Below are 14,543 nucleotides of genomic sequence, written 5' to 3'. Positions count from 1 at the left end.
TGATGGAGAGGAGAGCTTTGCATGTCCTTGCCCCACCCTGTCTCTGTCCTAGTGTCTAGAGAACATCTCCTGTCACTATAGGTGGACTTCAAGGTCCTGTCATCGTCCTCTAATCATATACGATGGCAGAGGCTCCTCCAAGATCATATTTCACCATATGCCCAAGTGCTTATATGACCACCCAACACCATCAATTCGTTATTATCTTTTTATTAAGTTAGGTTAAGCTCAGTGGCGCTCACAGAAGTTAAAATTATAGTGTGTAACTTAATTTGGAATTATAAACATGTGTCTATTACAATTGTCAAATGAGTTCACACAATGAGGATTAAACCAACAGCTCCATATGACCCTGTGTGTTTCTTGAGTGTTGAGCGTTATACCACGCTGCACACAGGACGTGATTTATCCTGCTGCTACTGCTGTATACACACTAATGCTCCCTCAGTCAGGTCCGATAGTATTGCTTGACATTGGACATAGCATACCAATAATGTTGGGCAGAAAAATGAACATCACCAACAAAAGTCATGCAGTATACGCATGTGTTATATTAGTAATAACGCATCACAAAATCATACACAGCAGGGACCACAAACAAAACACCTGCTATTATAAGAATCAGGAAACGGGGTGGAAATGTAAAGTACACAGTTGACAGACAGCTGTATTATTTGTTATAATTATTAGTATTTTAAACGACATCAAATATAGTCGAGAGGAACATGTTGTGAAAGTCAAACAGCTCCCTCATTTGGCAGCATGACATCGTTAGCGTCAGTATAGGCAAACGGCAATACCAAAATCAAACCAAGGCACTTAAATGAACAATCAAAAACACCGTAAAATAGTAGTGATTCCACTTTTCACATATATCAAACTCCTGCATGAATATTCACTATTCAGTCCAGGTTGACTCAGCCTTTTGTCGTGATATTCCTCAGATATGGTTTCAAGTGACGTCGACAGCTGAAGGAGTGCTCAGCACTGCCAGTGGATCCAGACAACTTCATGACAGTGCAGAAGTCTGCAGACGTTCTCAGCACCTAGCAGATGTCACTGATGGAGGGTGTATGCATATTGTGCTGCCTCAATAGTTAAAGCTCCACTTCTGCAGTTTCAACACTCACCATACTCCTCCCGCATTAAACTGCCTGTCAACACTATGGCAATCTATTGTGGAAACGTTACTGAGCTTGCAGTCAAACCTCTGTCATGCTCCGTTTCCCTTTGGCTTGATAACCACAACGACGCCATGATTCAATCGAACGTCACAATTAAGCATCAGGAATAATATTGTTCCCCATGAAATTGGAAAAGGTTAGCGGCCTTAGAATTGTTTGCATCAGGTTACCAGAGCGAAACTCACACATTGCAGGTGTGTAAAGAGACATGATCCGCCTTTGCCATGATGTTTTTTTTCATGATAGCATGCAAAGAAAAACAACAACAACATAAAAGCATGGAAACATGAAAAGAAGTGGATTACAGCCAGTGCCGGCGTAGAATGGAAAACACAACCTAAAGTATTGATGAATAATAATTATTAAGTTCATATACTGTATAAACAAATGCAGTACAAACAGTTTTTATAATAATTGATCCTGTCTTTATTTTTTATTTTTCATTTTTTCATCTCTTTCTCAGCTTTTTAAAGTGTTAGTAACACGGGCCCATGTTACTTGTTGAATATCACATTAATGGGGTTTAAAGGGAAAATACACGTCTCCTCTTCTCTGCTCTTGAAAGTACACGACCACATCATTAACGCGGTGGCTGAATTCTGCTGCTTCTTACAGCAGGAAGCAAATTCATAGTTGCTAATAATGAAAACATGACCCTTTCTCGCTGCAATCTAGTTTGACTTAGATTTAATTGCATTAGTATTTCCTTGCCATGGGAGAATGTAAGCTGCTAAAACAGCAGTTCTGCCCCATGACATAAAATAAAGCTGCAATGTAATTCCCTGCTGCCCATGCATTATTGAAAGTACAAAAGCATCTTCTTTACAAAGTGTCATAATAAGGCAGTGCTACAGGACTTACGTCTGCACATGGAGGATGCACACAGCGTGCAGTTGTCAGCGGGATGCTGGCTACAGAGACGCTCTATTCTTATAGCACCTTTATTTACAACGCACTTAGACACACTGTGAATGATTTGTGAAGATTAGCGGAGAGAGGATGTGAGGTATGAATCATCGTCTCTCGCTCTCTCTCTACTTTACAAGTAAACATATGCAGACTGACTTAAGGCTGAAAATAGCTTTCGCCACAAATATGATGTGGAGGTCTTTTGAGCGATCAGTTCAAAGTCGTCAACATTTCCAACACAGTTAAACACATTACATGCATTCCTAATACACATATACAGTGACAGAGTGCATTTGAAATGAATAAGAAATGTCCCGACAGCCAAAAATCTGCAAGCGCTGAAATTCGAATTCCGTGTCACCTAAGCTGTACATCAAAGTTGAACATTATAGCCCTGAATACGACGCGTGAATGTGTTGACACTGGGAATAGAGCTGTATAACCAGTGTATTACATGACTATTTGTAAATAATGTCCCAACCTCATCCACTGGCCGGGGCTGAGACCTTTAAGGCTGAGCAGTAATGGCTGCCTCCCTGAAATGTGCATGAAACCGGCTTAGTGCTATCGGCGCAGCATCACCGCCAGTCACCAGCCTGCCTCTCATTCTGCCAGGCTGCTGCAGACCAGATAAGAGCAACACCACCCTCCTCCCCTGCTGCTTCCATCCGCCTTATGTTGTACCCCAACAATCCACCCACCCTCCCACACCAATTCACCCTTATCCTCTTTACAAGGTCTTATAGGGACAGAGACACTGATGTGTAGCTACAACCGTAATTTATATTCTTTGTAAATTGTCTGTGATTTTTTCATTGAGATAAGTGCGGGGGGGAACATCTGTTTTGTGCTGGAAGGCAGTGGGCCAGGGCCTGAGTTCTGTGGCAATCACCAGCAGTATAGATAGAGAGGAAGAGGGGGAGGAACACGATCTGTCTCCCTATCCTGAATTACAACTCCAGGGGCCCAGCTACACTCTCATCATTACTGTTGTATTTAGTTGAACACATTGGCTAAATAAGCATTGTGCTCCATCTGTACAGCCTTGGAGATCAGTTCATGATACAATGTTCGGCATGCTTAATACAATGATTCACTGCAGTCTAATTCATGGCGGTTGCTGTGCCTTGTTTTTTAGATTATCATTGTGTGTCATTGTTACAGGAAAAATTGGGGATGGGGGGATACGACGCTCAGTATCAGCATTGGTCCCATACTGGTCAGAATCACTGGATGGGATATTGGGGGGAAAAATTACGATCCAAAATCCCTAAATTTCACATACATGCCTTACTAAGTACAGACTGTAAAAATGTGGGCTGTTTATTTCGTCATTATTGAAACTGGTTATAGTGTTGGAACGTTGTGTTTTTGAAGTGGCTGGTTATGGCTAGGCAGTAAATACATCAGCACAGAATGTGTTTTTAACAGCTTGGTAGTTTAAAAACAACTGCATCTGAGTGATGCTGGTGTCAGGGGATCCTCAAGGTTGTGATATTGCTATCAGACAAGAAAAAGTTTTGACCACTACGTAACTAACTACTCTGAAGGCTTGTTTTCCCCTTCAGAGTAGTAAGTTACGTGCGTGGTCAAAACTTTTTCTTTTTTCTACAACAGGGGTCGAAGAAGAACTTTCAGGATATTTGGAAGGCAGAAAAATAAAGCAGCAGTATAACATTATGGATGCCACCTACTGTAAAACCCCAAGAATGATGAAAAATATAAACATAAATGATAAAGCGGAAGAGAGATGATGCAATGTGGAGTTTAAAATGTTGCGTAACTTGTTCTAGGCTGACTCACCCAGAATACTCCTTACTCACAGAATTAGCAAATATAGTTAAGCATTCTCAGTGGAGGGCTGTGCCCACTCAGGACTAGAGTACAAAGAAGTGTGGGCATCACAGTGACCAAACGCCGGGGCCTCATTGACAGTCAAAGACGAACGCGACCCACGGCGTCTCGACATGCGAACATTAGCGGGAGAGTCTGAGGGGTTCAGAGCAGTGCAGGTGATGAATCTCAATCCCGAGGCCGTGGCAGATTTACATTTAAAGTAGTTTTAGCGAACGCCCCACTTCCTGATGCATTCTTTGGCAGGGTTGAAAGGAGCAGCTTATCTACGAGTCATCAATTCCACGTGATGCGTTGAGATATGTTGCTCCCAACACGGAGCTAACACCTTTCTGCTGCTTCAAAGACGCTGTGCCATCTAACAGTGCGCTGTTGCTTGAAGTATAATTACATTACACATACTGTAGAAACACCTCTGCTCTGTGTTGACAGCTGTAGGTATACGTGTGTGTGTGTGTGTGTGTGTGTGTGCGCCCACACATGTTGTCACATGTGACCCGTGTTTTACCTATGATTGACTGGATCACTAATGACCAGCATCAGCACGTTATTGATGTTATGTCAGTACTCTTGCTATAAATGTTATCCCTAGATGGAACAACATGGTTACTCGAAACGCATTGTGTGTGTGTGTGTGTACATGTTTGTGATGCTTTTGTGTGAGAGCCCATGGGCAAATTTGTGCCTCATATTTATACTTAATAGGGTCAGTGTGTGTGAGAGTGTTTGGATGAGTAGTTGGTGTGAGTGTGGTTGTTGACACAGTGGGGTAAAGGCTGTGATGGCTGAAGGCTCTGATGGGTAATTGAGAACAGCAGGTGTTGCCTCCCTCCTGAGCCACCTCAGGCCCCAACCACCTTACCATGCGATCTTCAAAGTCTCCTCTCCTCTCCTCTCGTCTCCTCTCCTCTCCTCTCCTCTCCTCTCCTCTCCTGGGGAGAAAAACAGCTTGTGTGGTGTTAATCAAACCAGGGGCATCATGGGGAATAGGAACTGAGGAGGGACAAGAGCTATTACCTCTACTCTGGTTCAACAAAGCCTGAAATACTGTATTGCACTCTCTGTAGCCACATTGATAAGAGAACATCCAGCAACACATATCCTTCACATTAATAGCTGGAATGAAAGTATGCTTGTCTTACGCTTGAGTACACGTCATACAGTTAGATTATTTTAAGTAAGGTAATACAAATAGCCCATTTTATGAATTGTAAACAATATATTATTGAGTTATAGATTTTCTTTGTGTTGTTCTAATAGGAGCCAGATAAATACCTCACACATTTCCATCACCACATATTCTCCAAACGTTTTAGGACTCATTCACCAGAGGTGTGGATTGTCCTCACTGATCTGTGCTGGAACAGGAGAATCTCTTAAGACCCGCTCGCCTTTGTTTCTCACGGTCATGTCAGTTTTAGCCTCTTCCCTCCTTCTCTTTATCGTTGCTCATGGGCCTTTCATCAGTGAAACTGTGTCTGCTCTGTGGGGCAGGGCTTTCCTTGCTTTGGGCTGCGTTAGCCATGCTGAACACGTCACCAGACTCATAAACCCTTCCACACCCTCCCTTGGCTTTTTTCAAATGAACAAATCTGATTGAGCGAATGCCATTACCTGGGTAAATGAATGATTCCTAAAGGACTGGACAAGGCCTAACACCACCCTGAGGGTAAAGCTTATTATCGCTGCAAACGCCAAAGAGGAGAGAGGCGGCTGTGAAGCATGTGTGCACTTTGTCAGAAGCCTGTATTTCCATATTAATATGCCACATTGAGGTATTTGAGACAGAGGGCCCCCTGTCACGCTTCTTTGATAACAGAGCAGTTAGCTTTTCCCTTCATGTATAAATATGTATATTTCTGATAAGATTAATTGAAATGCCTAAGTATACAGTAGAAGGAGATGAGTGGGAGGAAGAGAGAAAGAGAGAATGCAGGAGAGAAGAGACACATTATGTTACCTTAGCATGCATTTTAGACTGGTCTCTGCCTCAGACCTATTCCAGTGTGGGAGCCTGGGCTTTTTCCTCTGGGTCCAAAGTGCCTTGAATTGAAAATAGCATCCACCTAACAGTCACTCAAAAATAGCTGAGCGAATAAGTTTTTGCGCCAAGCAGATAAATACGGCGTGGAGCCTCTGACACTGAAGCCTCACCCCAATTTCCAGTGCTCTGGAGGAGATCAGATAGCCCTGTGTCATTTGATTTTCTGCCTTATCTCATCCGCGCCCATCTTTTTGTCTCCCGCAGGGCCACAGTTTAAGAAGCACACACTCCTTGTATCTTTTTGAAGGACAAAACCCAGAATGATATAGAAATAATAGGATTGCATTCTTGAGCAGGGCCATTTCGGTGTTTGATTGATGCATTGTGCTGATTTAGGCATGTCAAACGAGTGTCCTTCAAATGACATTCCCTTTGCAAATCTGCATACAGTACAGTGAGACTCCAGCAAACTGCAAAGTTCTTAGTCCCTGAACGTCGTTTATGATCACAGCCCCGCGTTGGATGACATTACAGATGTTGTAAAGTAGAACACAATTTATACTCGCTGTTTATTCCACGCAGCGATTGAGCAGTTCCACTTCTGAAACTGACCAATAAAAAAATATGTGTTTAATAGTTGTTTCTGGCAACGTATGCTTGGTGCAAAACAACAGAGGGAAGGGAGTGAGGAGGAGACAGGAGGAGAAAGAGAGGGAGGTCTCGGAGAGTGGAGGTGAGGCATCCTGAGACACATGAAACAAGAGGCAGAGAGAAAGCTGGAGACGAGCTGGAGCGAAGGAGGAGACAGAGACGTTCCCTGGTGCCCAGCTCCACTTGACTGACGGCAAAAAAAGAGAGGGCTGCAGAGAGTGGAAGGGAGGAGGAGAGGGACGAAGGGAGATCAGCAAAGACCGAGCACATCAGTGTCTGAGTGGCGTCTCCCATTAGAAGGTGCTGTCAAGGGCCACAGAGGGGGGAACTGCAGGGACCCCTCTCCCTCCTTCCACCCCACTGGCCCCTGAGATCCGGCAGAGAAAATGATTGATGAGTGATACCAAGATAAACATGGACCCGGGCCCCAAAGGCAGTTCAGCAAAATGATGCATGCAGCATTATAAATAAACCTTGTGGGAAAAAAAAACCCAACAATAAACAACAAAACAATGCCTTAAGAAGCATCGGGTGTTTTGGATATTATTACACCAAGACACAAATCAGTCCAGATTTTGTTCTTTCTGTCTCTGACGCAAGCTTTTGCAGCCATTACTTTTTCGACTTTTCTGTTTTTGTGTGTATGTAAGTGAGCAGTGAGTAGAAGGCTAACAAGGCTCACCAGCTGACTGGATGGTTAAGCCGCCCGCCGCCCCGAACAGTTACACTGCCTTCTCAACAGCTTGGGCAGGTGGCTTTTCCATTCATTCACTCTGAGGCAACAAATACCGAGGCAAACCTGTTCTCATTTGGGAGAGCTCCAAATCATAGCAGCTGTGTGTGTGTGTGTGTGTGTGTGCGCGCGCGTTTGGGCTCGGCATTGCTTGTGTTGCAGAGATAGTTGGCACTTTCACAATACTTTTTGTCATCTTTATATGGACAACAGCAAAGCCCTATTATGTAAACCAGTCAAATCTATGGTGCATATGTATGTCTGCATAGGAAAAGAGTGTAGGCCACTGTATTTCACTGTGTTGTGTGTGTGTGTGTGTCAGCAGTGCATGGAGACTGAAAGTGTGGCATAAGTGTGACACCCAGCGACATCACAATTCAAAGTGACAAACGTAAAGCTCGTTCAACTGCTCACTAATTGTTGAGCAAGTCTTAAATGTTTTATGCCGCGCTTTGTGTTAATGTTTAACTCTGAGCGCCAAATGCCTCTGTTACAAATCGAAGTGGAAAGGCAGATTATCATCAAATAGTTACATTATATCATTATGAGCCTACAGGCTGTGATCTGGTGGAGGGAGAATGAATTATGAATGGAGTGTGAAGGAGGATCTTCTCTTTCCCTCGAGGGACTTCCAACACTACTCATTTAAGCTGAATGAATGAGAGACAAGGAAAGAGAAGCACCGCCCCCCCTCACACACACACACACACACACACACACTTACACACTGGCCTTCATGTAATGTAATTTACTCCATCAGGAGGAGTGTCACTTTAGCTGCTTGCAGCACACACACTTCTCATTGGGCAGAATGTGTGCTGAAGGGCGCTTTGCTCGTCGTCAAACTGTGCAAACCAATGCTGAAAAACACAATAAAGAAGCCTTGTCATCTCTGTCACTTGTGCATTTTCTGCCTGCTACAGACTTGTGTTGGGCCTTTTTTTGTACATCTCTTAAAATGAGTCCCCGAGCTGTGCTGTAGTTTTGCCTAAAAATTCTTGTCATCTATCTGATGTTTATTCTCTCTCTCTCTCTCTCGCTCGCTCTCTCCCTTTGTCTCTCTGTCCCGTCTCTCTCTGGATCCAGGCCGCAGAATGGGTCGATGATATTGTACAACAGGAAGAAAGTGAAGTACAGGAAGGATGGCTACTGCTGGAAGAAGAGGAAAGACGGGAAGACCACACGGGAGGATCACATGAAGTTGAAAGTGCAGGGAGTTGAGGTGAGTGGGCTGACAAGAGTTTGGATTTACGGGGAGTGAACGGGGAAAGGGGCGGTGTAGGGGGTGGGGGTGGGTGTGGGGGTGGGCTGGAGCCAACCTTCACTCTGACACAGACAAACATGGGTTTACAGTGAGCTCTCCCCTGGCTGTAATGGAGACAGTCACATGCTGCAGTCGTCCCGCGTCTCCAAGGAGCCTCACCGAGAAACAATGCGGCACAACAATAGTTTTCCCTGGGAAGCCAGTGGAGTGGAACCGATTGTTTGTACCTTATTAAGGCTCTGGATGTTGCCTTTGCTCCAGAGAGCCTACATTAATCTTGCTGGCTCAAAGCAGTACTGTGGAGCTAGCGCTCCCTCACCTCTCCCCAAGTCGCTCCCCATACCAGCTTCTGCCATAAAAGGCCCAGTTCTATCTGTCCTTGGCTCAGCCAGGCTCAATCTGAGGTGGTAGCACCTTGGCTGATTTATCAAAAGCCCCACATATAAGAATAGGCAAGCCTCATCCCCTGACTCCTTCACTTCCTATTCTTTCCAAAGGTGCTGAAGTTTGGGTTCTGCTCTATTTCATATGTTCAGCCACAAAGCATTGATTCCAGAAGCACAGGAAACTGAGATAGAGAAGAGGAAGAGATGTGAGAGTGAGCGATATTTGTCTCCCATTTGTGCACACACACACATTCATACACAGTATGTGCACGTATCCAAACACACACACCTCGGGGAGTGGTGCTGTAAGTCTGTGTCACACAGCGTGACAAAGACAAAGCTCAGGCATTCTCCCAACAGGAGCTCAGCTTTCTGTTTGTACTCCTCCAGATATTTGTCACTCGGAGAAAATGGCCTCCTCCTTCGCGTTGCCAGCTCAGTGTCATCTCTGGTCCTGCAGTGGTCTGATAACCTGTTGGGAATATGCACATCCACCCTTTTGGACTGTAACATATTTTCCGACAGCCCCGGCTTTACAGAATGTTTACTCAGCCAACTTGCACTAATACTGTTATATTAACATGTAAATAGAGATTATGCACAGTAACATTTAGGCTCTGAATACACGCACACCTTCACAACCAGGGATCAGGCAGTGACTCTGTCTTTCTGTGGTATCATTTTATCAACACGACTTTATCAAAGTGTTGAAAAAAAACCAGATTGAGTCAATCAAATGTCGCTTACGTCGTCTCTGACGTGAGCTCTCAGTGTTCCATCGCACCAACAGTCATGTGGTCGTGGATCGCGCTCACGTGTCTTTACGTCAATCGCCACGTCCGCTTCGAAATGCACATGATCTGATTCATATCTGAGTTATTACCACATATGAACGAGGCCTGAAACTGATCTGAACAATATCTGAATCCATGTGCCTTTTTCGTGCTTATACCTTCATGGGTCAGATGTGATTTGGACCACAGGGGGAGGTAACAATCAGAATTGGGTCATTTGCACCATGCAGTGTAAATGCACCCCATATGGATTTTGTTTCAACAATAGAATAGGGTTATAGTTTCAGAGTAGATGTGAGTTTGCCTCTACTGGTGTGTCGTCTTGGGTGTCAAAGCAATATTTATAGGATTCTGTGGCACATATCAGCGAAGGAAAAAGCCATGTGCTAGGAATATTAGCCGCCTCTTCTACAGTAAAAGCGGGCTATTTCTCCAGACTATTCCTGAAGCATGCAAAATAACTAATATAAAAATAAATCAAATTGTTTATTGCTGCTTTAATTGGGGAACACATCATCACACACATAGGCCACTGTCCTATTTTCCAGCATCAGTGTTGGTCAAATCTACAGAAAATGGTCACTCTTGTTGAACAACGTTCATTGTGCATTTCCTTTTGTGGTGGAAAAAAAGCTGATTTAGTGTAAAAAGTAGAATATTCAGTCATTGAACATTTGCTAATTCTAGCAACAACTGTTGTAAGTTGGCAATATTTCCTGTAAATGCAGGTTCATTTTAGAGGAACGACAGTCAGTGGGGAAAATCCAACACTCAGCTTCGCAGGTCAGTACATGGTGTAAAATCATCAATCAACAACATTTGTCTGACCAATAGTGTAAGCCGATCACAAACATTGGCATGTCTGAGACTGGCATCGTTGTTTAGCTCGAGCCAAATATTAGAGACAACATGAAGCAAAGATAATTCCTTATAAGCCATAACTAAGAGCGTGGCTTTTCAGATGATGGATCATGTGAAGTAAATAGACAAAAGACTGGTGTTTGCAAGAGAAAGAATTCCAGTCTTAACTGTATTTGCTGCATATTGTCATGTACTGTATACAGCGCACAGTCCTGTGAACACTCCACACCGGGGCATATCTGGGGTGTCAAAAGGCAGACCCCGCATGATTCACTGCTGTAGATAGGCTATGGAGGCAGTGTGGTCTGAATTTTCGCCAGACTGAAACGCATGCAGATCTCTTTAATGCACAGCCCTTTAGTCTTTATATTCCACTCGACACTTAACATGAACATTCAGCAATGCACTGGTGACTATTACAGTATTTTATATCTATCACTAGCAATGCGCGGAGGGTCAGACAGAGTACAGTTGCCGAATCATTAAATCTGTGATGTGCAGTGAGCAGTATGCAACAACATAAGATAAAGAGTGCACTAAAGCAAAATCATCAGGAGTCATGCACACACATAAAGACTGATGGCTGTTCACGGTGCTGCTGGCAGTAACTTGGAACCAACTCTCCCTCCTATCATTTTCGACTGTGAGCGCCTATATGTTGTAAGCGGTCTACTTTACCAGCGCTAATTGCTTTGTGAGCAGCAAGATGTGAAGGTGAGTGGAGAGAGAGAGCGAGAGAGAACAGGCAGAAACTGATGTAGGACTGCGAAGCCACATGGGAGCTCATAGAACTCGCACTATAACTGCTATCTCACATAGTGTACGTAATAATACGATGCTCACATGGCCTGTGCTGAGACTCTCTGCGGCCCGCTGGGAGCGCGGGGACATTTGCCGGTGGCCCGAGGGTTGTTTTAGGCTGCCGCGAACAGTCAACATGACCAGCGATGATATAACAAGAAGGAATGAGTTGACAGACCTCTTGCATCAGGCGCCACTCTTACCTCACCTGTGCGTGACAGCTGCAGAGCGGCTCGCAGGCATGTGTGTGTGTGTGTGTGTCTACGCCATTACTTTTTAACACTGAGCTTTCCTTGGATAACAGCCATCAGTAATAATAACCGTCCGTCGTTTATGAGCAGTCGGAAAAAGGGAAGAGTTGTAACCTGAAGTCGGTCGTGTGATTTTTTTGTTTATACTTGTACAGAGAGAAAGAGAGAGAGAGAGAGAGGAAGCACAGGAAAACTGCCACCCTTCATCTATATATGATATATAATAATAATGACCTACAATCACATCTGTACCATGACCACATACTGGATGCAAAAACAGACAAATCATCATGTAGTTTGATCTTGACGACCTTGACGGCCAACTATTACTATAACTGGTACTTATACTTGTTATCAGCGCATAAACTTTGCTGACAAATTCCGGTTTCTGATGGTTTTCTTGGGATGGCGTCAGTGTCCCAGTCCCAAACAAACTGTGTTTTGCATTTCTGCATGCTTCTCCAAGAAGACCTGAGTCATGTCCTTTAAAGACCTCCCTCCTTGGGACTGACATATAAGTGATCCATTAGGCTGTAACCAGCCTATGACGAGCCCCTGGAACCCATCATGCACAGTCATGCTTACCATAAGCACATACAAAGGACTTGACTTTTGGCCTCTGCTCAGAGAACGTATGAGGCCACACGAGAGCAAAGGAGCAATTATTTCCGCTTACTACTCTATTTTGAAAGAGAGGAGACAGGTCCATTTAAATACATAATTTATGTGATACCTTCACCAGGCAGGGCACAAAGAGTTGACATAACTTGAGCACAACCGTCCTTGTTTTACAGGAGATTCTTTACATCACTCATGCTGTGCTCTAGCTGCTCCAATTCCCCAGTCCCCCAGTGCTTAATAGAGGTTCTGTGGTTATTACATGGGCCAGGTTTAGTGCCCAGAGAGGACAAATGTTGTGGGTGTTTCAGTCGAGTGATGTTCAGGGGCTCGGGTGAGCGAGAGGCTGTGAGTCCAGGAGTGAGAGGCCTTCAGAGGCCTGCGAGATGCAGCCTTGCGTGGCAGTAGTCGATGTCAGTGAGTGCTGCTGGTGTCCTGTCTGCTCTGCAGTGCTGGCTCAGCAGCCCATGTAAAACCAAAGCTCTGCTCTTTTTCTCTCTCTCTCTGTGTCTTTCTCTCCTCCTCCTCCCGCTGTGTCTTTCATTCCTGAATCTTTTAATTTTTTTTTGCTAGATCGTTCATTGTTCTTCTCCACCCCCACCTGTCTTTCCCCTTTCTGCTCCTCTCTTCTCCCCCACTACTCTCCAAGTCCATGGTCCAGACGGACAGAACCTTGAGTTGGGCGGTAATGCTCCCTGTTCCCTAAAATTGGAGCGCAGGGCATGTTGCGGCATTAGCGCTTAACAGGCCGTGAAATAGCAGCCTGCCTTCCTGACGTCTCCCCCATCACTCCAGGTGAGTTGGCCAGACGGCTGGATAAATGAGCAAGCAGAACCCCTAGCAACCTGTATGCATTTAGGGTACTTGAGGACAGTTGTCCATCAGTGACTGTCTCGCTGCACGCTGCTCTAACCAAGCTCAAGTTGTTCCCCAACTCCTAGCCGTGACCAAACCTGTACGGGAATCTCTGCTCACGTATTTGCTTGTCTATCAATCAGGATTCTCTGTTACACCAGCTTGTGATTTCCTTCTTTTTCCCACAGAGCTATGTCATTCTAATCCTGTAGTATATAGCTCTAGTATCCCCGGGCTTCTTCCTGTTAAAAAAAGCAAAGACCGACAACACAACTGCTTTGACAAACTGCCGCCGGTGCGTCTTGTCATGCTTCTGCCCCACTGGTACCACCTCTTCTTACCTGATTAACTAGTCACGCGGGCTCAGCTCCCCATCCCCCTCCACCCTCTCTATCCTATCACCCATTATTCCTAAGCTTTAATAAACTCCCTCAAACGTAGATCGATTTTCTCTTAAGTGAAGGTGGTGCTGCCTCTGACTTATTTCATTACCACAGGCTAATTATACCGATTGAAATGAGCTTCTCTTCTTAAGGTGTGCTGTGCTGCTCCGCGCTGCTCTGTGCCCCCACACTTCACAGACTTTAATGCCAATACAGTTCCCCACCAACTCCCTAACTCCCATGCCTGCCCCAGCTCCACCCCACCGTCCCGACGACCGACTCGCTCGCCCTCCACCACCTAAATAATCAGCTGGTGCATCTTTAGCCCCCGTAAGTTGTCATTTCATGTTGGATCCACCCTAATGTGTGATTTCAACTGTGCAACTGTGCAATGAAGGAGGGTAATGGAGCATGCTGGTGGCTCAATCGCCTCTGTTCATTGATAATAATGAAGACAAATGTCAAAACATTAGTTGCTAATGTTGTAATGGAGTGGATGCTTGTGGATGCATGCCGGATGCTACACTGCATTGGCTTTCAATATCACATGACCTTCAACATTTAACTCGTCTGTCTGGCCCATACTTTTGCTGGCAACGTTGAATTTTTTCTGTCCATCCAAGCAAATTGGTGTCTTATTGATTGTCTTAAGGTGCTGGTTGGAATGTGTACACACCCTTAGTCTTCTGCTTCAATTGGCGGGGACAAATAAATAACAATTTCACAATTTCACCGGCACCTGGGTACGTATCTCTGTGTTCCTGTATGTGTTCTCAGTCGCGGTGGTATAACTGATTTATAGATGCAGCGGGTGATATCACCAGATTGCGTGGCCAGATGTGAGAGGGCACTAAACAAACCCCTGTTTCAGAGAAGAGGTGACGCCGTGCATGCTTCCCTCCTGCCCCAAGTCAACTGTGAAATTAAGATCAGATTACTGATACAGACAAAGCCCCAAGCGAAAAAGTTTGTATTTTCCATTTTTATTCAAACTTATAGGCTGTCTGTTAGACAA

General features: G+C 44.7%; 1 protein-coding gene across 1 annotated transcript in view; it reads left to right on the top strand.

Moving 5' to 3' along the window:
- The window catches only part of camta1a (calmodulin binding transcription activator 1a), a 289,047-nt gene that overhangs the window by 150,540 nt on the left and 123,964 nt on the right, over positions 1-14,543 (top strand). Inside the window, exon 5 of the mRNA XM_044037457.1 lies at positions 8,402-8,537. Coding sequence (XP_043893392.1) covers positions 8,402-8,537 — 136 coding nt within the window. The remainder of the gene's footprint in view (positions 1-8,401; positions 8,538-14,543) is intronic.

The sequence above is a fragment of the Solea senegalensis genome, linkage group LG11 (genome assembly GCF_019176455.1).
Source record: "Solea senegalensis isolate Sse05_10M linkage group LG11, IFAPA_SoseM_1, whole genome shotgun sequence".
NCBI lineage: Eukaryota > Metazoa > Chordata > Actinopteri > Pleuronectiformes > Soleidae > Solea > Solea senegalensis.
Note: the sequence above shows the minus strand (reverse complement) of the source record. Positions and strands in the feature narration are given on the sequence as shown.